At 43.3% G+C, this 25,302-nt stretch overlaps 1 protein-coding gene across 2 annotated transcripts in view; it reads left to right on the top strand.

The window, feature by feature from the left end:
• The first annotated feature begins 1,344 nt into the window (after nt 1-1,344).
• RASA2 (RAS p21 protein activator 2) overlaps nt 1,345-25,302 on the top strand; it is a 138,215-nt gene continuing 114,257 nt past the window's right edge. For both annotated transcript variants that reach the window (XM_062213941.1, XM_062213934.1), the window contains exon 1: nt 1,345-1,464. In XM_062213941.1, the coding sequence (XP_062069925.1) occupies nt 1,347-1,464 (118 nt within the window). In that variant the 5' untranslated portion in view covers nt 1,345-1,346. The remainder of the gene's footprint in view (nt 1,465-25,302) is intronic.

Raw genomic sequence — 25,302 nt, 5'->3', positions numbered from 1 at the left:
AATCACGTAAGAGGAGGTAGGGTCCCTTCCTCCAGCACATCCAAAGACCACACGTGCAGAGCAGGGCTCACCAGAAGCAGCGCAGGCAGGACCGGGCCCCTGGCTCCTCAGGGTCACCTCCAGCCATTCTCTCGGGCTGGCTGGCCTTTGCCCCAGCCGTGTCTACTCTTCGGCACACCTCGGCCTCGCCCGCCCTCTGTCCTCACCGGCCAGAAGCACCTGGCAGGAAGGCTCCCCGCCCCCCCCCCCCCCCCACTTTACTACTTGTCTTCCGGCGTCCAGGTCGCTGCCTCTTTCTGTGAGCTCGGCCTCTTCACCTGGTCCTCGGTGTAGCCTCTGATGCTGTCACCACCTCAGGAACTATCGGCCGGCTGACTGAGCCTTGTTGAATCAGACAGAACTACCCATCCCTCGCCAAGTCACAGTTTCTTCCTCCTTGGGCAGCGCAGTTAACAACCTCAAGACCAGGAAATCATCTTCCTCATCACATACCAGGGCATTATTCATGCAGCTTACTCATTTTACAAGGGGTTCCCCTGAAAGACAGCTAAAACAATTAGTCCAAGACTTAGGGATTTCTCAGGGTCAATCGCCTTTTAACCAAGCCCATTTATGGTGTGTGTAGGGGTGGGGTGGGGGGAAGAACCCCTCTTTGCTCTGTTTCTGACACACACAAGGGGGCGGTCCTTGCTTCTGAGTCTATGGGGTGGGGGTCTCAGGAGCTGGCCTGGGGTTGGAATTGGGGTCTGGTCCTTTTCTTTGAAGCAGCTTCGCAGAGCTGTGTTCTTCCTTGGCTTGGTGGTGCAGGTGGGACGCGTCGGTCTTGCCGGTGGGGAGTGGGCTGGGGGGGGGGGGGTGGTCTCTAAGGCACCTCCTGGAGCCTTCCGAATAGGTAGTAATGAGGGCCACTCAAATGCCAAATTCCAGTCTATTTTCTTTCCACAGGGAGTTCCCCTGATTGGGAAAGGCCCGTGTTTCCCCCTAGCGTTAGAAATTGAGGTCCCTCCGTGAAGGGTGACGAACTGCCGGGAGGAACTGGGGGGTCACAGGAGGGCCAGGGGGTCGTCTCCCTCGGGGTCGGGGCGGACTTCCAGGCCGCCTAGCACCAGGACTCGGCGCCGCCCGCGGCCGGGGCCACAAGTCCGGAGTTCGGTTTGCTCCGGGAAGGCGGGGGCGGCGACGCCGAGCCCCGGGTGGGGCGGGGCGGGGCGGGGCCGCGGCGGGGCGGGGCGAGCCGGGCCGGGGGCGGGGCGAGGCGCGCGGCGGAGCCGGGCCTAGGCCGCCTCGGGGCTCCGCCTCGCCGGGCTACGCAGGCGGCGGGGCTGCGGCACGGGCCGGGCGGCACCATGGCGGCGGCGGTGGCTTCTTCCGAGGCGCCGGCGGCGGCTGCGACGGCAGAGCCCGAGGCCGGGGACGAGGACAGTCGCGAGGTCCGAGTGCTGCAGAGCTTGCGGGGCAAGATATGTAAGCAGAGGCCGGGCTGAGGGGACCCGGCGGCGGCGGCGGCGGCGGCGGCGCGGCGGGGCTGAGGGGGCAGCGATGGACTCGCCGCGCTGAGAGGGAGCCGGCGTTGGGGGCGGGGGCCCGGCGAGGCGAGGCGAGGCGCGCGGAGGCTGCGAGGGGGTGTGTTGGGGGAGGCGTCGCCCGGACGGCGCGGCGTGGGCTGGGGCTGCGTGTCTCGGGAGGGAGTGGAGAGCCGAGACTTGGCCTGGGGGAGCAGGACTCGGGGCCGTGGGGCGCGGCCTGGGCGCGGCCGGGGGCGCGGGCCGGGGGCGTGTGGCGCTTCCGGCCGCCTGCAGACGCAAGGCCTCCGGGCGGCTGCGGGCGCCGGGGAGCGGCCCGGCGGTGGGAGCCGGGCGGTAATTACGGGGAGGCGCGGCCGGAGGAGGAGAGGAGGGGCGGGGAAGCGGGGCTGGCTCGCCGGCGAGGGGGCTGCCCGTTGCTTGGGCTCTGGAGCCCGAGAGGTTGAAAAAGGCGCCGTGCGCCGGGGGAAGCAGGCCGCCCCGGAGTGGCTGCTGCCCGGCGTGCTGGCGAGGGAGCGGGCGGGAGGGGCCGCACCGACACCTGTGCTCGCCCCGCCTGGCCGCGCCGGGGACTGGAATCGAGAGAGACGGCGTGACGGACGGACTCGGGGCAGGATGTGTGGCTTCCTGTGAGCAGGTCTCAAAACAGTCATCCAGCCCGCACTTAACCCACTTAATTCCTTTCCTTCTCAGGCGTTTAATTGGCACTTTGGTGAGCGAGCCGTCCTAGTTGGCTGAATACAGTTCTGTTCAGAGGTTTGAATTCAGTCATTTGGACATTTATTTATTTATTTTTACTGACCCTTCGGCATCAGGTTGCCTTTTTTTTTTCCCCTGCACAGTAGCTTATTCTGAAGAAACGACCATTCCCCTCCCCCCATTTGCTCTTTGTAAGATCAAACGATTTATTTTTGCTTTTGTCGAAAATTAGCACGGCTTAAGTATTCTCAGATTGGAAATGAACTTCTTGTTTCCTGTTATGAGGGGTACTTTCCACTTGGATGAGGAAAATGGAATTGCATTGAAAGGCTAATGCTTTTTGGCCAGGATGTGAAGTTTTTCTCTCTTTGAGTAGTAGTAGTATTGAGTTCGGATCTTCCCACTTATTTTTCAGGTTGCTTCCCTGTTCAAGTATTTAGAATTTTTTTTTAATTCTCCAGAAGCAAACATGTTTAATTTTCTCACTTTTTTATCCCCTGATGTAGTCCTTAAGAGATTATAGTTCTTAAACCTGGAAAATGATACTAGAGAGGGAGATCTTTTTTTGTGTCTAAGTTCCCAACACTGCAGTGTAGAAGCTTTTCAGAATTCAGATTAAATTTTTTGTAAAGATGTATTTATTTGAAAGGCAGAGGTACAGAGAGAGGGAAAAACATTCGCTGGTTCACTCCCCAAATGGCTGCAGGAGCCAGGAGCTTCTTCTGGGTCTCCAACTCTGGTGGCAGTGCCCCAAGTATTTGGGCCAACCTCTGGTGCTTTTTTTTTTTTTTTAATTTAAAAAGATTTATTTATTTGTGAGACGAGAGGGAGAGACAGAGAGAGGTCTTCACCCTCTCAAATGGTTGATCTGAAGCCAGGAGCCAGGAGTTTTTTCTGGGTCTCCCGCACAGGTACAAGGGCCCAAGCACTGGGACCGTCTTCCACTGGTTGCCTATGCCATCAGCAGGGAGCTGGATCGGAAGTGGAGCAGCCAGGACACGAACTGGCATCCATATGGGATGCCAGCACTGCAGGCAGATGCTTAACCCACTATGCCACAGCGCTGGCCCCCAGCCTCTGCTGCTTTCAGGCAGGTTAGCAGGCAGCAACTAGCATTCCTGTGAGAGGTATAACTGCAGCAATGCCAGCCCCTCATAATAATTTTTTTTTAAAGATTTATTTATTTGAAAGAGTAACAGAAGGAAAGGCAGAGAGAAATAGTGAGAGAGAGAGATATCAATCTTCCATCTGAGGGGTCACTCCCTAAATGGTGGCAACAGTCAGGGATGCATCAGGCTGAAGCCAGGAGCTTCATCTGGGTCTCCCACACGGGTGCAGGGCCCAAGCACTTGGGCCATCTTCCACTGCTTTACCAGGCAGCTCAATCAGAAGTGGAGTGGCAGGGACTCGAACTGGTGTCCATATGGGATACCAGCGCTGCAGCTTTACCTGCTACACCACAGTGCTGCCCCCAGATTAAATCTTAAATTTAGTTTTTGCATGTATTTTAATTTAATGTCAAAATTTAAGTCAAAAATGGACCAGAGCTCCCTCTTTGGTGTGATTTTCCATTTTTAAGATTTTTACCACTTTCCATTTTAGTGTCATTATGTGCTAGGCATGACCCCTTGGAGCCTCACTGATCGATAACTGCAGGTTGTACCAAGGAACTACGTAGGTGCACATCAGGAGCTGAGGTTAGGGTTGGGCTGCTTTAAGGACTTAGTTGCCCTGCGTTTTTTGTTTTTTTTTTCTTTCGAAGATGTATTTATTTGAAAGGCAGAGTGACAGGGAGAGACAGAAAACGAGAGAGATATTCTGTTTGCTTGTTCCCTCTCCAAGAACCTGTATCAGCCAGGGCCAGGCAGAAAACAGCAGCTCCATACAGCTTTTTCATGTGGATGTTAGGGACCCAAGTACATAAATCGCCATCTGCTGCTTTCCATGCACATTAGCAGAAAACTAGATTGGAAGCAGAGGTGGAACTCGATCGCAGGCTCTCTGATATGGGACACAGATATACTAAGTGGTGGCTTAATCTGCTGTGCCACAGCATCTGCCTCTGTCCTGCTCTTTAGCCTGCCCAGTGGCAAAGACCTGCTGAAAACAGTTTTGTAAGTGGTATCACTGTGATTGAAACTTTGTTCTACAAATAGTTAAAAAAAAAAAAAAACCAAACACTCTGTTTCTATAATTTTAGAGCAGCCTCACCACCCAGTCTTGGAGATTTATCATTTGGTTGCTGGGAATGATACTACTGTGCTAACCATAGTCAAAATATTAAATGTTATCCTAGTTAGTTTCTTGTTTTTTGAATTGTTCACTTGATGGCTCAACTGAAGAAGTAATTGCTTCATAGAAAATATGCACTAGTATTTTGTATACAGAACTCCTTTGCTCTCTTTACCCTCCTTTCAGTTGCTGTAATCCAGAGGTGGTTGACCTTCAGAACCTAGTGAAGAGATGCTCTTTCCTGTTTTCCTGAAACTGACATGTGGGCTTTGTAGACTAGGAGCTGAGAGGTGGAAGCATCATTAGCAGGTGCTTACCTCACAGAAATGGGTGGGTGGTGGTTTTGGCAGTGAAGATACTAAGCAGTTTGGAGCAGGGTGTAACCATATTGGCTTTCCTCTTTACCGTGCTGGGAAACCTTGGAAGAAAGCCTGATAGTGTTTATTAACCTGGAGTTGTGCTGGCATATTCTAAACTGCTGATGGGAGTATCTAATTTGGAGAATTTTGTGGACAGTTTCAGACAACGGACATTAACAGCTCCAGTGTTGCAGACCATATTTTGTCTTACAGACAGATCCTTAGTTCTCTTCGGTCATTTTAGTGCCCTAGGAAACCATGGGAGTTCCCAACCATCTGCTTCCTTAAATGTAGTTTTTTTTTTTTAATTTATTTATTTTGAAAAGCACAGTTAGAGAGAGAGAGAGAGAAAGAGAGAGATTTTTCATCCGCTGGCTCACTCCTCAGATGGTCACAATAGCCAGGGCTGGGCAAAGCCAAAGCCAGTAGCCAGGAGCTTCTTCCTGGTCTCGGGTGGGTACAGAGGCCCAAGCACTTGGCCCATCCTCCACTGCTTTCCCAGGCCATTAGCAGGGAGCTGGATCAGAAATGCAGCAGGCAGGACACATCCCATGTGGGATGCTGGCATTGAAGGCAATGGCTTTATCCGCTAGGCCACAGCGCCAGCCCCTCCTTAAATGTATTCAATAGACAGATTTGGTTGTTAGATATCCTAGGACTGTCATTTGAACCCTTTTAAAGGAAATTATGGAGTTCGTCCTTGGGTCAGAATTCCCATGCTGTGGGTAACAGGTGTGCATACTCTGCCCCATCACCTCACCCACCCCCAAAAAAGCAAAACAAAACAAAACAAACAAAAAAAGTTCCACACTCAAGTGAAGAATTGAGCCTTTCTCCTTTATATATCTGTAGGCTTCATGATATTATTTTGTGACCACCTCCTTTTTGGTCACCACTTTCTGTTAAGTTTGCTGTCTTCCAGTTAAGTCAGATTGTAGAAACGTTGCTGATAGGCCCATACCACCTTGTGATGGGTTTATCTGCTCAAGGGATTCTGGATTAGTAAGGGGTGCAAATGTGAAGACTGGGTGAATTTTTAGATGTGTGGTACAGCGAGATCTGTGGGATCGCATTGTATCTCAGAAGTCTCTTCCTCTCCCTGATGTCTTAGGGCTACTTGACCAAGTAGGGAAGGTTTTGGGGGTATGATTAAGTGCTTGAGCTTAGAGGCCTGCTGAAGTTAGTAATCTGAGTTTGAATCTTAACTTAATTGTTAATCTCTGTGTGCCTCCATATGCTCATTTTTAAATGGGGATAGTAAAAATACCTATTTTATAGGATGGCTGTGATGATCCAATAAGCTCCCTTCCCCCAGTACCTGGGTCAGACATAGACCATCTCTTAGGAAGAATAAGGAATAAAGTAAGAGATCATCTGATGTTCTTATTTAGCATATCCTGGCATTTCTTTCTTTTTTGTTTTTAAAGATTTATTTGTTTTACTTGAAAGGGTTACACAGAGAGAGGAGAGGTAGAGAGAGAGAGAGAGAGAGAGAGAGAGAGAGAGGGAGGGGTCTTCCATCCGATGGTTCACTCCCCAATTGGCCGCGATAGCGGGAACTGCGCTGATCTGAAGCCAGAAGCCAGGAGCTTCTTCTGGGTCTCCCATGCAAGTGCAGGGTCCCAAAGACTTGGGCCATCTTCTGCTGCTGTCCCAGGCCATAACAGAGAGCTGGATGGGAAGAGGAGCAGCCGGGTCTTGAACCAGCGCCCATATGGGATGCCGGCGCTTTAGGCCAGGGCTTTAACCCGCTTCACCACAGCACTGGCCCCCTGGCATTTCTTTATGTGTATACAGAGCTGATTAAAATCAGAAGACCTGTATTCTGCTTCATACGTTGTTTTTTTGTTGTTTTTTTTTTGTTTTTTTTTGTTTTTTTTTTGTTTTTTTTTTTTTTTTTGACAGGCAGAGTGGATAGTGAGAGAGAGGAGAGAGAGACAGAGAGAAAGGTCTTCCTTTTTGTCATTGTTTCACCCTCCAATGGCCGCTGCAGCCGGCTCATCCCGCTGATCCGAAGCCAGGAGCCAGGTGCTTCTCCTGGTCTCCCATGCGGGTGCAGGGCCCAAGGACCTGGGCCATCCTCCACTGCCTTCCCGGGCCATAGCAGAGAGCTGGCCTGGAAGAGGGGCAACCGGGATAGAATCCGGCGCCCCAACCGGGACTAGAACCTGGTGTGCCGGCGCCGCAAGGCGGAGGATTAGCCTGTTGAGCCTCGGCGCCGGCCCTGCTTCATACATTGTTAATTAATCTTCATGTGACTTTAGACAGCTCATTTCTGCATTAGCGGGAATAATGCTTCATCACTAGCCATTTTTACATGTTGTGTCCTCTGCCTGGGATTGCCTTTCTTGGTTCTCCCACCTTATATTTATGTCAGGGAGTGCCTCATTCTGCCTGAAGCCACCTGTAGGGCCTCCCATCCTCACCTCTGGTCATTGGAGAGCATTTGTTAGGTGTTCCTGCTGTTGGGGAATCACGGTCTTTTGTCAGTTCCCTTATTAGAGCACATTTCATAGAAATCATTTATAGGGCTGGCATTGTGGTGTAGCGGGTTGAATTGTTGCTGGTGATGCTGGCATCTCATGTGGACACTGGTTTGTGTCTTGGCTACTTCACTTCCCACCAGCTCCCTGCTTGTAGCCTGGGAAAGGCAGTGTAAGATGGCTCAAGTGTTTGGGGACCTGACTCATGTGGGAGACCCAGAAGCACCTTCTGGCTCCTGACTGCAGCTGGCCCAGCCTGGGCTGTTGTGGTTATCTGGGGAGTGAACCAGCAGATGGAAGATCTCTCCCTCCCTCTCAGTAATTCTGGCTATCAAATAAATCTTTTTTTTTTTTAAATCATTTATTTCCTCCTTTAGACTGAACTTTTAGAAAGTAGAATTAATTTTGCTCTTTTTTTCTTTTTAACTGCCCCAGTGAGGTCTAGACTAGAGTATTCCTTTAGAAAATGCTATATCTAGGGGTGAGTGCTGTGGCATCAAGTTAAGCTGCTGCATGTGCATGCCATGTGGGTGCCAGCTCCAGTCCCGCTGCTACACTTCCAATCCAGCTCCCTGCTAATGCACTTGGGAAAGCAGATGAAGATGACCCAAGTGCTTGGTGCCCTGCACCCATGTGGGAGACGCTGATGAAGCTCCTGACCTCAGCCTGACCTAGCCCCAGACATTGCAGGCAGTTGGGTAGTGAACCAATGGATGGATGATCTCTCTCTGTCTCTCTCTCTCTCTCTCTCTCTCTTGCTTTCAAATAAATAAAATAATAAATCTTTTAAAAAAAAAAAACCTAATTCACAATGTTGTCCTGAGGATGATTTGAGATACAATACATCAAATTGGGGGCCGGCGCTGTGGCTTAGTGGGTTAGGCTTCGCACCCCATATGGGTGCCGGTTTGAGACCTGGCTGCTCCACTTCTGACCCAGCTCTCTGCTGTGGCCTGGGAAAGCAGTAGAAGATGGCCCAAGTCACTGGGGCCCTGCACCCACACGGAACAACTGGAAGAAGTTCTGGCTCCAGGTTTCGGATTGTCACAGCTCCGGCCATTGTGGCCAGCTGGGGCGTGAACCAGGGGATGGAAGACCCCTTTCTTTCTGCCTCTCCCTCTCTCTCTCTGTAACTCTGACTTTCAAATAAATAAATAAATCCTTTTTTAAAAAAAGACATCAAATTGTTTTGTAAATTATACAGGTAAACAAACTAGAAGATGCTACATGGGTCTGTGTCATGAAGTTAGTCCCTCTCAGAATCACAGTGCCCCCTGAACTTTGGTTTGAACTGATTGCAAAATGTTGCTTCATTTGGAAAAGATTAGATTTTTCTAAATGCTCTGATTGCTTATTATTAGGGCATTTAAATATTGTTATAGGATTGTATTTATAAATATTGTTGCTGATTGGTCCTGAGCCTGGAAAAGAAAATCTCATAATTAAACTTTATATTTTAAGTGTTTTTATTTTTTATTTAAAGTTTGAATTTTTGATGAAGTGTAAATCAAATTATTTTATTGGCTACTCAATAGAGTTGAGAGAAAGTGGTTTAAAAGGGGTTATTCATGCTAAGGATTCATTATTGTCAGAAATTTGAAATGAAATGATGAGTTATTTAGGATAGGGGAAGTAGTCATCTTTCAGATAGATAGAAACTGGAGAGAAAAGGGTTCTTTGTAAAAGTTCACAGAGCAGTCTGCTAATGATTTGCTGTGCGGAAGACAGGAGGTAAACCTCAAGGAGTTCACAGAATTGTTTTTATTTAAACTTAGAACTCTGAATTGACTCCTGACTGACTGTGGAATTAATGTAGTTAGAATAAAACCATATTGTTTATTCTCTAGTTGTAGTTGCTAATCCTATTCCCTTGTTAATGTGTTTTATGAAATTATTTGACAGCAATATCGGATGATGTGTTTTATCTTATAATAAAGTTCTTTGCTCTTTTGAGAACTGCTAACAATTTTTGTATAGTTATATATTAGTGTAAATTAAATTTTTATGTATATTAAGAAAATTTTACAACATACAGCTTTGTACATCATTTCATTCCCCATAAATTGCTGGTTAAAATGGCATACCTTATAAGGTTACATCAGTACACATACAAATACCAGTGAACTATAATTGACAAATTGCTTCTGTGTGTTTGGTTCTAATAATGCCATTAATGATAGAATGGGCAAATTGTTTAACCTTGTTGAGTCCCAGTTTCCTTAAACATTAGAAATTTGGATGTGTTCTTTAACTTTCCTTCTAGGGCTTTAAGTTAGTGCTTTTTATCTTGAACCATTTGCATTAAGGTAGTATATCAGATATTTTTATTTTAGTGTTTATATGTATTTAATGTACTTATTTTGCATAAGACTCATTTTTAAAATATTTAAAGTATTTTAAAATACTTATCTGCAATTTATTAAATATGGCTTTTTGAATCTTTAAAAAAATTCTGTGTGACAGTTAATTCAGCATTGTATGATGCATTTATGAATATCTTTTACGGTACACTAGCCCACTGGACTGTAAAGTGGGCCAAAGCTGTGAGTAGAATGAAATTCATTTAGAACTAGAAAGTAGAGAACATATCTTGTTCTTTCCCTTCATTTTGCAAATGAATCTGACCCTCAGAGATGCCAGGTGTCACACAGTTAATGACCTGTTGGACACTGCCTATCACTATCAAAGTTCTTTGTGGAATGCCATAGGGGATGAATTTATCATAAAATTATGAATTTATCATAAAAGCTGCAGATATACTGCATTTGGTATATGAAGATCACCATACTTGTCTACTGATATGTCCAGAAGTAGTGATGAATTTTTATTGTGCCTTCTCTACATACTTATTATTCCTTCCTGAGTACTGTGTGACGTGGTTAGGATTAGTGATGACCTAGCAAATATTGAACTCACATGTTTATTTATTTGTATCATCCTCTGTTGCATCTGTTTTGAGTCCTGATTGCCCACAGTGTTACCTGTGAACTTAAAAAATTCTGATGCCCAGACTCTACCATAGACCTACTGAATCAAGATTTCTGGGGTCTCCCTAGACATCTGAAGGTTAAAAAAATTCCATAAGGGGTGATCTTGGGCAGCTAGGTTGATGAGCCTCAACTTTTGCCGTTTGAACAGTTTTGCCACAATCAGTATCTGAGTGGTATCAGCCTACTATGCCTGACTATTTAAAGGTACTACAAGAAAGTTTGCTGTGGTCACAGGGAGGTGTTTTGTTTTTTAAAAGATTTATTTATTTGAAAGGCTTAGTGACAGATGCACACACACACACACACACTTGGGCCATCTTCCGCTGCCTTCCTAGGCTCATTAGCAGGGAGCTAGATTGGGAATGGAGCTGCTGGGACATGAACCTAAGCATTGCAGGCAGTGGCTTAGCCCGCTGTGCCACAATGCCTCCACACCCCATTGGAGCCTTTTAAACCTTTAAAAACATACATACATACACACACACACACACACATATATAAATCTGTGTCTCCCATCAACATACAAATAATAGCAAAATATAGACATTGTTTTATATCTTCCTATTTTATGCTTAACTATAGCTTGAAGATTTTTTTTTGTATCTGTAAATAGAGAGCTGCCTATGGGGCCACTGTAGCAGCTGCCCGTGACGCCAGCATCCCATATGTTTGCTGGTTCATGTCCTGGCTGCTCCACTTCTGATCCAGCTCCCTGCTCATGCGCCTGGGGAAAGCAGTAGAAGATGGCCAAGTGTTTGGGCCCCTGCCACCCACATGGGAGATCTAGATGAAACTCTTGGCTTCGATCTGGTCTAACACCAGCCGTTGTGACCAACTGGGGAGTGAAACAATGGATGGAAGATCTCGTTCTTTGTGTGTCTCCCTATCTCTCGGTAACTGATGTTCAAATAATTTTTTTAAAAGAGCTGCCTAACTTTTTTAACAGCTATATAATAGTTCATTATTTGGATATACCATAGTTTATTTAATAACCAGTTGCTTACTGATTGACATTTAGATCTCTTTCAGTCTTTGTTATTAAATATTACTGCAATGAATATCCTTCTGTGAATGTAATTTTTAATATGAGCCCCTATGTCTCTCTGCAGAGTAAATTCCTAGATGTTAAACTGATGAATCAAAGGATGTGTGCATTTTTATTTTCGAAAGACAATGCCAAATTTCCTTTCATAGAAACTATAACAATTTATGCTCCTACCAGCAATGTATAAATGCCTGTTTCTTTACACCCACATAGTGTATGTATTTTAAGCTTCGTGATCTTTACTAGTCTGTTAGAGGAAAAGGAATATTTAACTTGTGGTTTTAATTTGCATTTTTAAATGAGGGGGAGGATCTCCATATTTTTAAGATCCATTTTTACTGCAGTTTTTATGAATTTGCTCATTTCTTTTGCCCTTTTTCCCACTAGGTTGTCAGTCTTCTTATTGATTTGTGGGAATGCTTTATGCAATAAGGAAGTTAGCTATTTTCTTAATGGGTGAAGCCGTCGCCTGTAGTGCTGGCATCCCATGTGGGCGCCAGTTCGAGTCCCGGTTGCTCCACTTCTGATCCAGCTTTCTGCTATGGCCTGGGAAAGCAGTGGAAGATGGCCCAAGTCCTTGGGCCCCTGCACCCACTTGGGAGACCCAGAAGAAGCTCCTGGCTCCTGGCTTCGGATTGGTGCAGCTCCGGCCATTGCGGCCATCTGGGGAGTGAACCATTGGATGGAAGACCTCTCTCTCTTTCTCTCTCTGCCTCTCATTCTTTGTTGGTGTAACTCTGACTTTCAAATAAATAAATAAATCGTTTAAAAAATATGCTTACACAACTATTCTGTGGCATCTAAAAAGAATGAGGTGTATATATATTATAAAAGAAATGAATTCCAAGATATACTGTTTTTCAACAAAAAAAGCAAGTTTAAAAAAAGCAAGATGTTGGAGTAATGTGTACTATCATCTGTGTTTTTAAAAATCTGAAAACAATATTTTTTTTGGCATGCATATGGGTAACCAGTGCTTTAAAAAATCTGAAAAAATGTGCAACATTGGTTGCCTCAGTGGTGGACAAAAGGATTAGCCTTACCTGTAATGGTTTAATTTTCTACAGAGAGTTATTTATATATTGGTTATGATTAATGTGTAAATGAGTTTGATACGATATTAAGCTTAAACTGTGAGAATCTTTCTCTAGAAGATGATCTTGTCTGCAAAACTAAGGGTTTAAGGGTTTTGCAGATTGGTAGATTTGCTAGATTTGGTGATATTGTGATTGCATAAAGAAATAAAGTCAACTATGCTGTGAAGTTTTTTTTGGTAACTTTATTTTGACATAATTTCAAACTTGATGAAACTTTGTAAGGACAATACAGTGATTCCTATGTACTTTTCCTATTTTATCAATTGTTTATGTTAAAAAGGTTGATTTTAGAAGCAGGTATTTGGCTGAGGTGGTGAACATTGTACTTCAGATGAGTGTGTCCTGCATGAGAATGCCTGGATTCTGTCATAGGTGCTGGCTCCTGATTCCAGCTTCCTGCTATTGCAGACCGTGGAGGCTGTAATCATGACTCAGTTAATTGAGTCTTTCTGATGGTATAGGGGAATGAATCGAAATGCACGTCCCTTGTCAAGAAGTTGATAATTATCCCTAAATTGGTTATGGTCAGATGTAATGGATATTTCATAAAATTAGGATGTTAGGGTGCTATGAAAAACCTGCCTTTTGGACTGTTTTGAAGGTTCACAAAAATACTAATTTGCCTGACTCTGCTTGTATCAGTTTTTCTGCATTTTGGAGTGATTCTCTTAGAAAACACACACAAGCTGCCTTTATATGCGCACAGGTGCAACTTGTTTTTGTCTAATGCCACTTTTTTTTTTTTTAAATGAACAGTGGATCATAATGAGTTCCGCCTTGGATCCCTGGATGTCAATACCAGAAATAGCAATCATATCTGACATATGGCCTGTCCATGTAGTCCTGACTTTGCTAGCACCTGGCTTTGGGCCTTTCTTTTGCTTGTCATACCAGGCGTTCGGCCACATCAGGAGCCTTGCTGAGTTTCATATAGCCGTAGGAAGCATTGGCCTAGCCCAGAAGTTCCTACCATATATACCTCAGAGTTTGGTTTGCCACTTGAGAAGGGGCCTGTAGGGAGCTTACACACAGCACACGTTCAAAACTGAAACCGGAAGTGGGCAAGGCAAACCACAGGAAGATCCTGCTGTACTTGGTGACGTTTCTCAGTAACCCATTGAGGCTTCCTGGCAATATCTTGTGTAACTTGCCTCTTCATGTACTGTTGTTTCCTAACTTCTTGTTCTGGGCTAAACCTCAGTCAGAGGTGATTAATGTGATAGCAATATAGATAACTGTATACTTATTATGCATATTACTTGTGCACAGCAATTGACCTCTAATTATCTTATGTAGACTTTCCCACTGTGGAGTTGCAGCTTACTTAGTAGGGCACTTTTGAGGAGTTACAGTGAAATTTTTACCTTAACTTTGACTTTACGCCTTGTCAAGAATTTTGCTTATGTACAGAGGCATTGCATGAAGTTCATGGAAAATGGAATTAAACGATTAGTTTGGGGCAGACATTTGGCACAGTGGTTAAGATGCTGCTTGGGTTGCTTACATCTCATATTGGAATCCCTGGGTTCAAGTCTTGGCTCCACTTCTGATCCAGTTTCCTGCAGATGTGCACCCTGGGAGGCAACAGTGATTGTTTAAGAACTTGGGTCCCTGCCAAGTTCTATCTGGGTCTTTCACATGGGTGGCAGGAAACCAAGTATCTGGGCCACCACCCACTGCCTCCTAGGTTTTTTAGCAGGAAGCTGAATCAGAAGCTCAAAGTAGCTGAGACTTGAACCAGGCACTCTGATAATGTGATGTGGGCATCCTAAGCAGCAGCTTAACCCACTGTGCCACAACACTTGCCCCAGCAGAGGACAGTTCTTTGCTCAGAGTTAGACTAAACACCCAAACCATGTAAATTCCTGGAGTCCTGTGCCCACTCAAGTGTTTGCTCAGTGGCACTACCTTGTTTTATTATGGTGCCTTGGTTTTAAGCAGAGTCACATTTCTGATAGGAATTATTTATTGAGGTGATTGTTTTTAAAAGATTGCCAGCTTAGGGGATTTATAAAATCTTGGATTTTATTTTTTAGAGATATGTATCATTTACTGGGGATCAGAGGAGTTGCTTGACAACCCTGTTACCTGACCATGTTAATTTACGCATCAGTAAACACTACCTGCTAGCAGATCTTCTAGCAGTCACCATATACATATTGATACCATTTCTCATTCTCCACCTGAATAACATCACAAATGTTTAACTTCCATGACATTTTCTTTTTTTTTTCTTTTTTAAAAGATTTATATATTTACTTGAAAGAGTTACGAAGAGAGAGAAGGAGAGGGAGAGGGAGAAGAAGAGAGAGAGGTCTTCTATCCAGTGGTTAACTCCCCAGATGGCCGCAACGGCCAGAGCTGAGCTGATCTGAAGTTGGGAGCCAGCAGCTTCCTCATGGTCTTCCATGCGGGTGCAGGGGCCCAAGGACTTGGACTATCTTGTACTGCTTTCCCAGACCATAGCAGAGAGCTGGATCGGAAGTGGTACAGCCGGGACTTGAACCGGTGCTCATATCGGATGCTAGCACCACAGGTGGCGGCTTTGCCTGCTACGCCACAGTGTTGGCTCATGGGTTGTTTTCAAGATAGCAAACGAGGGAAATAACAACCAAATGTTTTGTTTGTTTTTTAAAGATTTTATTTATTTATTTGAGAGCTAAAGTTGCAGACAGTGAGAGAGAGATAGAGAGAAAGGTCTTCCATCTGTTGATTCACTTCCCAAATATGATCGTATGGCTTGGTATACTGTCTGGCATCTTTTATTTGGTTGAGTGTCGGCCATATCATAAGCAGTAATGGTACTCAGTAAAACTATTTTCATAATGAATAACTTATTTACTATAATGTACTAAACTATTCATATTTACATGTATATCTAGTTTTTGTGGTGTTCATCAGATTAAATTGATGATAGGCAGCAATTATTTTTTGAAGATTTATTTATTTATTTGAAAGGCAGAGTTACAGTGAGAAAGAGAGAAAGAGAGGAGAGAGAAATCATCTCTCCACTGGTTTTTTCCCCAAATGGGTGCAATGACCAGGGCTGAAGCCAGGGACCAGGAGCTTCATTTGGGTCTCCCATGTGGGTGCAGGGGCCAGGCACTTAACCCATCTTCCACTGCATTCCCAGGCACATTAGCAGGGAGTTGGATTGGAAGCAGAGCAGCTGGGACTCCATTGCTCATGTGAGATGCCAGCACTGCAGTGAATGGCTTAGCCCACTGCGCCACAGGGTCACACTCCCAGTAGCAATTCCTAAAAATATGAGAAATCAGTGTTACCATGTGTGTTTTTTTTTTTTTTTTTTTGACAGAGTGGACAGTGAGAGAGAGAGACAGAGAGAAAGGTCTTCCTTTGCTGTTGGTTCACCCTCCAATGGCCACCGCGGCTGGTGTGCTGCGGCCGGCGCACCGCGCTGATTCAATGGCAGGAGCCAGGTGCTTCTCCTGGTCTCCCATGGGGTGCAGGGCCCAAGCACTTGGGCCATCCTCCACTGCACTCCCTGGCCACAGCAGAGAGCTGGCCTGGAAGAGGGGCAACCGGGACAGAATCCGGTGCCCCAACCGGGACTAGAACCCGGTGTGCCGGCACCGCAAGGCGGAGGATTAGCCTAGTGAGCCGCAGCGCCAGCCGCCACCATGTACTTTTATAATATCAAGTGTTGTCTCAGAATTTCCACAAGGAACCTAGAAGATTAACTAGTTAAGGAATTGTAACCTCAAACCTACAAGGAACTAGGTATAATAAAGTAAAGCCAGATGGGGCTTTTTATGGTTTAGTAAGTTATATCTCTCTGCAGGTTCTACTCAGAACATGTTAGATAATTTCTTTGTTAAAGAAAGTCAGAAATACAGATTTCTTCATTGGTAACTCTCTCAGTTTCTAAATTGACCACAAATTCTTTCTTTAATAGCTTTTTAAAATACTCTGGTTAACCAACTCATGATTGGTATTCTCATTTTAGAGATGTGGAGTGTAAGGTATGGATAGGCCAGATGTTTCCCCATGTATTTCCTGTAACAGAAATGCATTATTTCTGTAACACTAATCTCATTTTTTTAAAAAGGCCTGATTTAGCCAGTTGTTATAATTACAGATAATCTTTGGTCAGTATGTAATGATTTTGGTGAAGGGAATTGTATACAGATGATAACTTTTGACAGTCTTTAGCCAGGAAAGGATACTAATAGTTACTATTTACTGGGTGCTTGCTTACTCTGTTCTAGGCATTGTGCCAAGTGCTTTACCTCAGTTTATAGTTACCTCTTTTTACATAGGAATGTACTTCAGAAAGTTCATGGAGAATGGAATTAAAAGATATGATTGTTTTGATGCAAGAAAAATTGTGAAATCCATGCAAATTAGTAGAAGGTTCAGTCTAAAGATATACAAAATGATACGTGCAGAGCTCATATTGAAACTCAGATATCTGCCTCCAAACTGTATTCTTCAACTTGCTATGCTATACCAATATAATTATGTGAATCTTTTATTCTGTTGTAACAATTTAAATTAATCTTTAGAAGAAACTTTTAAAAATCTTAGAACATATTACATATTAAATAAGCTTGTCTTATTTATGTATAATAAATGATACAAAAGCATCTTATTCTAAACTTGTTTATGCCAGATACCATATTTTATATATATATATATACATATATATATATACACACACACATATATATGTGTGTGTGTATATATATATATGTATATATATAAGATTTTATTTATTTATTTGAGAGGTAGAGTTACAGACAGAGGGAGAGACAGAGAGAAAGGTCTTCCATCCACTGGTTCACTTCCCAAATGGCTACAATGGCTGGAGCGGAGCCAATCCAAAGCTAGGAGCCAGGAGCTTCTTCCAGGTCTCCCATATGGGTGCAGTGGCCCAAGCACTTGGGCCATCTTCCACTGTTTTCCCATCAATAGAGAGCTGGATCAGAAGAAGGGCAGCCAGGACATGAACTGGCATCCATGTGGGATGCTGGCTCCGCAGGCGGAAGCTTAGCCTACTACTCCACAGTGCCGGCCCCCATATTATATTTTTAAATGTATGTTCGATATGTTCTTTCTATTGTGAATATAAATGGTAAAGTTTGTGTATTTTTGTTGTCTTTATCATCCAAACTTCCGATCTTCTATTTAGTATGTCTATTATTAGAACATCATATCCAGAGTCATTCACGCCACTGAATGCCCAAATTTGAATTCTGTCTCTGTAGTATTCCATTTTTTCCTTTCTCACATTGCCCTTTGGTTAGCTTAGTTTTCGTCCTTGTAACTGTGGAGAATAATTTTTCTGAAGGATAGTTCTGAACCTTTAGTCACCCTTGTTCCATATTGGATAAAAAGTTAAAACTTGGCTTGGCATTTTAGGTTCCTTGTTTGATTCTAGCTTTCCTTTATAATCGTATCCTTTTGATTTTCCTTTCATCTCTCTTTGTGCTTTAGTCAGTTTGTACTTATTTACTGCTCCATCAAGGCTCTCCTCTTTGTTCCCAACTCCAGAATTTGCTCACATTGGGCCTTCCCAGCATGTTAGCACCCTCAAATATTACATTTGGCCGGGGTGGGAAGGGGGATATCATTTTGAAGAGTATGAATATTTGGCTTTCTTCCTACCTTGAATACTCTTTATTTTAGGATTATCTTGTGCAGGATCCTGAGCCATATCAGTTTCCCATAGGGGTTAATCCCACGGGGATCTGCATTGTTTCCTACACTTTCCCTTCCTCCCTCCCCCTTCCTTCATTTGAAGGGCAGAGTCACGGAAAGGGAGAGGGAAAGAGAGATCCTTCATCCACTGGTTCACTCCTCAAATGGCTGCAATAGTTGCAGCTGGACTGATCCAAAACCAGGAGCCTCTTCCAAGTACCCCACATGGGTGCAGGGGCCCAGGGGCTTGGGCCACCCTCCACTGCCCTCCCAGGTGCATTAGCATGGAGCTGGATTGGAAGTGGAGCAGCTGGGGCTTGAACTGGTGTTCGTGTGGGATGCCGGTGGTGCCAGTGACACCCGCTATGCCACAGTACCAGCCCCTGTTTCCTACCCTTATCTTTAAGGTATAATTTGAAGTATGCTTAGGTCTAACCAGGTCTGTTTCAGACTGTATGAGTAGGTTCTCAGCACTGTTGTAGTTAGAAAGACTTCATTAGTAGAATGGAAAGACTATAGGGAAAAGTAAGGCTTACTGTGTAGGATTGTTGTCCAGATAAATGAGACATTTGAGGAAATACTGAGCAGATTTGAAATATCCAACTACTTAATAAATACTTTGTTAGTTATCTCAGTTGTGTCCTCTCATAGGACATACAGAAATTTAAATACATGCACATATACATACGGAAACATACACACCAAAATCATTGTTTAGTCCCCTGATATTTGGAATTCTAGTGCTAGAGGAAATTTAAAAGACTTAAAATTACTGTCTGATAACCTTTGCATGGAATCATTGATCTTACACTCAGAGAGTTGGCCATCTTTCTACTCTGTTTATGTAAGCTCTCTTAATCAGTTTTGATTTCCCATGGTGTTTATCTTCTAGCTTTAAATTGTTTACTCTTTGACAATGGCTAAAAGCTGTTTTCTATAAATAGTTACGTGTCTTCTTTCTTTAGGTTTTTATACAGTAGTTAATTTCTCAACGAAAGCTTCCTTGGCTACCACACCTCTGCTATTTCATATGATAGCAGTTCTTGCTTTATACTTATTACTTGCCTGCTATAGATTTTTACATATTTAGCTTATTTATTGTCATTTTCTTCATCTGTTTAGCTTAATGAGGACACACACTTTTCTCTCTCTTGCTTACTATTATGTCCCTCGCATCTTAGTTGGCAACACAGTAAATATTTGAATGTGTGAATTTCAGCATTGGTTTATTTTCTACATAAACGTGTTACACTATAAATATTGTTATAGTTTTTGGGTAATTGTATAACAAGACTTTTTAAAACCTTTGGAGCAGTTAATATAAGATCAACTTATGGGGCCAACGCCACAGTGCAGTAGGTTAATCCTCCGTCTGCGGCGCTGGCATCCCATATGGGTGCCAGTTTAGTCCTGGATGCTTCTCTTCCAATCCAGCTCTCTGCTATGGCCTGGGAAAGCAGTAGAAGATGGCCCAAGTTCTTGGGCCCCTGCACCTATTTGAGAGACTGGGAAGAAGCACCTGGCTCCTGGCTTTGGATAGGTGCAGCTCTGGCCGTTGCGGCCATTTGGGGAGTGAACCAACGGACAGAAGACCTTTCTATCTGCCCCTCCCTCTCGCTGTCTGTAATGCTACCTCTCAAATAAATAAATGAAAATCTTTTAAAAAAGTAAACTTACATCAAATAGAAAAAAGAAACTTACGCAAGGACTTCAAAAAATTGGTGGGAAAATAGAATTAAAAGATAAGTTTATTTTGTTGCAAAACAACTTTGAAACCCGTGTGTAGTTTTTTTGTAATATATAAATGTCTCATGATCTCATATGCATGAATTTCAAAAACTTTTTACACCAGAAATTTATCTTTCAATTCCATTTACACAAACTTTTTCAACAGTCCTCATCTATGCAGTTTTATAGTTTGTAATATGGTATTAGAACCTTTTTTTTTTTTTTAAGATTTTTATTTTATTTGAGAGGTAGAGTTATAGAGAGAAGAAGCCAGGAGCTTCTTTTCAGGTCTCCTGTGCCGGTGCAGGGTCCCAAGCTCTTGAGCAGTCTTCCACTGCTTTCCCAGGCCATAAGCAGAGACTGGATCAGAAGAGGAGCAGCCAGGACATGAACCAATGCCCACATGGGATGCTGGCACTGCAGGCAGAGGCTTAGCCTACTGTGCCGCAGCACCGGCCCCAGAATGTTTTTTCTTAAACATTTATTTGTTTATTTGATAAAGACCAGGGAAGGGGGGAGAGAAGGATCAATATCTGCTTGTTCACTCCCCAAATGGTAGCAACAGCCAAGACAGGAACCGGCTGAAGCCAGGAGCCAGGAACTCCACTGGAGTCTGCCACATGGGTGGCAGGGGCCCACATAGTTGGGCCATCATCCACTACCTTCCCAAGTGTGTTATCCAGAAGCTGAATCAGAGGCAGATTAGTTGAACTCAGACTAGTTCTCCAATAAGGGGTGCTGGTATTGCAAATGGTGAATTAACCTACTGTGTCCCTAGAACCTTATTTTTGCCCGTGCCAGAGTTACATATGTATACATTCGTAGTTTTTGGTAGATATTTCATTATCTGTTTTTGGCTACTTATGATGTTAAGAGTTAGTCCCTTCCCTCAAGAAGTTCACAGTTCTTTGAAGAGACATAGAGTTTATATTTATAGTTCAGTGAAGAAACAACCAAGTCTCTTTGCTTGCTTCCTTCTTTTCTTTGCTACTTCAGAATGTTAGAGAATCTTGAGGCTTAGTCTTCAAATTTCTTCTCTCTCCATATTTATTCTCCTGTGATCTTAGATAGTCTCAAGATTTTGTAAGTATTGTGTACTTGCTGATGATTATTAAATTTAATCTCTAGCCATAACTCTGTCCTCTTATATCTGTACTTGGAAGCATCTTAGACAGTATGCCCATTGTAAGATCTTGAACCTTTTCCCCAATAAGAGACTCTTCCTTCTGGAAGTGACATTTCTATTCACAGCTGTTCACTCCAAAACTTTTGAAGAAGTCGTCTTGACCCCTCTTTCTCTCTTTTTTATACCCTGCATATAAAATGTCAGTACATCCTGTTGGCCCTGTTTTCAACATGTGTGCCTGATTGACCACTTCTCTCTATCTCTAATCCAGATTATTACACTAGCTGCCTACCTACTCTGCTGCTTCTACCTTTCACAGTGATTCTTCTAAAACAGAAGTTAGATCATGCCATTCTTAAGCTTAGAATACTTTGGTAGCTTCCTGTCTGTCTGTCTGTCTGTCTCTTCTCTCTCTGCCACACACACACACACACACACACAGAGCCTAAGACTTTCTAGTGACCTACATAACCCATTTAACCTGTCTCCTTCCTAACTCCCATCCCATTACTATCCTGTCCCCACTTTACTTATTACCTTAAGTCCATACTGGTCTCCTTGCTATTCCTTAAGTACCTTCAACGTGCCAAACTGTCCTGTTTCCAGGCCTTTGTGTGTTTTATTTGTTGTGTCTGTTCATCTCTTTGCCTAGATGCTTAACTTTTAGCCTAAATGACTTACTTCAGGTTTCTGCTTAAATATCTTAGTAGAAAGGCCTTCCCTGATTCCTTGTGTAAAATAATGTTGTTCTCTTCCCTGTCTCTGTCCTCTCTTACCTTGCTTTTTTTCTTCCATGGCAGTAAATATATATTTACTTTACAGTTTATGATGTTTGTCTCCTGTCTAAATTATACAGGAATTCCATGTGGACAGAAATCTGTTTTTATTCACTGTTATCCCCAGCATTTAGAATAGTGCCTGGCATGTTATAGGCATTCAATAAATATTTTTTATTGAAATACAACAAATGCAAAACAGTACAATCAGCATACTAGAATGTGTATAAGGTGCAGGAGGAAGAGTCACATGACTTGCCCATCTAGGACTTGACAGACAACTTTAAAAACAAAAATGGTCTTGGGGCCAGCGCTGTGGCGCAGTGGGTTAAAGCCCCAGCCTGCAGTGCTGGCATCCCATATGGGTACCAGTTCGAGTCCTGGCTGCTCCACTTATGATCCAGCTCTCTGCTATGGCCTGGGAAAGCAGCAGAAGATGGCCCAAGTCCTTGGGCCTCTTCACCCTCGTGGGAGACCTGGAAGAGGCTCCTGGCTACTGGCTTGGGAGCAGCTCAGCTCTGGCCGTTGAAGTCATTTGGGGAATGAACAAACGGATGGAAGACCTCTCTCTCTCTCTCTCTCTCTCTCTCTCTGGCTCTGCCTCTTTCTGTAACTCTGTCTTTCAAATAAATAAAATAAATCTTTTTAAAAAAAGAAGTCAACATTTAAAAAAAAAAAAAAAGATGGTCTTAGGCAGAGGCAGGAGAAAACACCGTGTATTTAAAGAACCAAAAATAGATTACCACTGGAGCATTCCATGTAGTGGTAAAGATTTAAGCAGATGTCCTGAATGTGTGATAGATGTGCCAGAAAAGAAATTTTAGTTTTTTTCCTGCAAAGTGAGCAGGTCGTGTGGAGATGTTGAAGACTTTTGAGGTGATATATATATGAGGGCACTTCACAAAGCTCATGGAAAATGAAATTAAAAGGTAAGTTTATTTTGGTGTGATTTTTTTGGAAATCAGTGCAGTTTTATCATAAGATGCATTTTTATAAACTTTTTGAAGGCTCTTTGCATCAAAATAAACTTACTTTTGGATTTCATTTTCCACAAACTTTTTTTATTTTTAATTTTTTATTTACTTTTGTTTTAAAGATTTATTTATTTATTTGAAAGGCAGAGTTACAGGGAGAGAAGGAGAGATACTAAGATAGAGAGGTCTTTCATCTGCTGATGCATTCCTCAAATGGTCACAATGGCTAGGGATGGGCCAGCCCGAAGCCAGGAACTTCATCTGGGTCTCCCACATGGGTGTAGGAGTGCCCAAATACTTGGGCCATCTTCTACTTTCCTGGGTGCATCAGCAGGGAACTGAATGGGAAGTGGAGCAGCTGAAGCTGAACCAGTACCCATATGGGATACTGGCATTCTGGGCAGTGGCTTAACCTGCTATGCCATAACTCAGGTCCCTCCATAAACTTTTTGAAGTTGTGTGTGTATGTGTGTGTGTGTATACATGTATTAGAAAGGTAACTTGGGCAACAGTGTAAAGGATGTGGATCAAAGCTTAACAGTATTTTACTTATGTTTAAGATATGTATGAAGTGGAAAAACAATTGCTGTCACATGTGAGAAAGAGAATATTACATTTCATGGCAGGGCAAACCATTGTTGTGTAGTTTGAATGTGTTCTTGGCCTACTTGGAGTTTATTTATAAAAGCAAAGAAATGCCTAAAGAGGATTATTCTGTTCATCATCATCATCATCTTTTTTTCTTTTTAAGATTTATTTATTTATTTGAGAGTCAGAGATACAGGGAGTGAGAGGGAGAGACAGAGAGAGGTTTTCTATCCACTGGTTCACTTCCCAAATGGCTGCAACAGCTGGAGCTGGACCAAAGTCAGGAGCCAGGACTATACCTGAGTCTCCCATGTGGCTGCAGGGACCAAGCACTTGGGCCATCTTCCACTGCTTTCCTAGGCCATCCCAGGAAGCTGGGTTACAAGTGGAGCAGATTCAAGTGGAGCAGCCGGGTATTGAACTGGCACCCATTTGGGATGCTGATGCTGCAGGCGGAGGCTTAACCTACTGTGCCACAGCACTGGCCCCTAGTGGAGGAGACTTTTTAAAAAATTAGTTAATGTTATAAGTTGTAATGTAAACTAGAAAAGTGCTTTAGAACTACCAGTTACAAATTCAACAAGAAAAGGTGTTGTTGCAGATTAAAGAAGTTGTACTTGAATGCCAGCCTTTTTTCTTTCATAGAGGAAATATTGGTTGTCAGTGATCAGCCTCCTGATCTTGATTCTTTGTTGAAGGAAATAGTGACAGCTATAAATATAATCTACATGATTTGCTTATAAGATATATAAGCAAATATAGAGCTGCCTTTGTTGAACAAATATTTGAGTTTGCATATTGCAGTACCCTGACATGCACAGCATTTTTGTGAAGGATGAGCTTTAAAAACATTTCTTCCTTTTATTCAAATGCCAGTAAAAGTCATTTTCATTGTTTCAGATTTCTTCTTCTTCTTCTTCTTTTTTTTTTTTAAGATTTATTTATTTGAAAGAGTTACAGAGAGAAAGGGAGAGACAGAGACAGATACCTTCCATCTGATGATTCACTCCCCAAATGGCTGCAACTGTCAGAGTTAGGCCAGGCCGAAGTCAGGAGCCAGGAGCTTCTTCCAGGTCTCCCATGTGGGTAGCAGGGGCCCAAGGTAGCAGGGGCCCAAGCACTTGGGACATCTTCTGATGTTTTCCCAAGTACATTAACAGGGAGCTGGATCGGAAGTGGAACAGCTGGGACGTGAACTGGTGCCCATATGGGATGTCAGCGCTGCAGGCTGCTGCTTAACCTGCTGCACCACAGCACCACATTATGTCAGCTTTCTTGCTCAAGTGTCATTTCAATATATTGACTATCTTGAATACTTTAGTCTGAATACTTTCAGGTCAGTTTACAAATTTATAAATTTAATGATAGGATGGAGGTACCCAGAATGATGTACATGATTTGAAATGTTAAAAATTTTGTATCCCCAAATTCATGAAAATGTAATATCCTTAAAATACATATTTTTAAAAGGACATCCAAATGCTACAGCAGAAGATGAAGAAATATTTTCTAAAGGCAGATGCAACTGTACATAGAGTTAACATGCTTTTGTCTCCATTTCCCAAGTTGAAGTATTTACCTTTTGAGTGTGCTACATTGTCAACTCACTGAGGAACAATAGAAGTAGTTTCCAGTTGAAAATTGTTTCATCATTTCTGAGGCCGTATTTGATCCAAATAGCCACATTTAGCTGACAGATTTACAACACTCTGATGATCAGTAATATGAGATAGGGTTTTCTAATTTGTTAGAAACAAGGGATTTCTAACAAAAAGCCTCCTGTATCAATTCCAGCAGAGATTTTGTAAAAGATTTTAAGTGACTTAAAGAATTGCTGGAAAGAATGAAAAAACATTTTAGATTAACTGTTCAGGAATGACATTCAAAAGCCACTCTGCAGCTGTACTAAGAGAGTTACCACCTCGTAGGATCAGGAAGGCCCCTGCAGAATTGGGAAGCTGTAATTTAGCTGCTTGTCTTAGAACCTTGCCATCTGTACTGTGAGCGGGAATCTGCTGCTA

This window comes from Lepus europaeus, chromosome 2, assembly GCF_033115175.1.
Source record: "Lepus europaeus isolate LE1 chromosome 2, mLepTim1.pri, whole genome shotgun sequence".
NCBI classification, from domain to species: Eukaryota; Metazoa; Chordata; class Mammalia; order Lagomorpha; family Leporidae; genus Lepus; species Lepus europaeus.
Note: the sequence above shows the minus strand (reverse complement) of the source record. Positions and strands in the feature narration are given on the sequence as shown.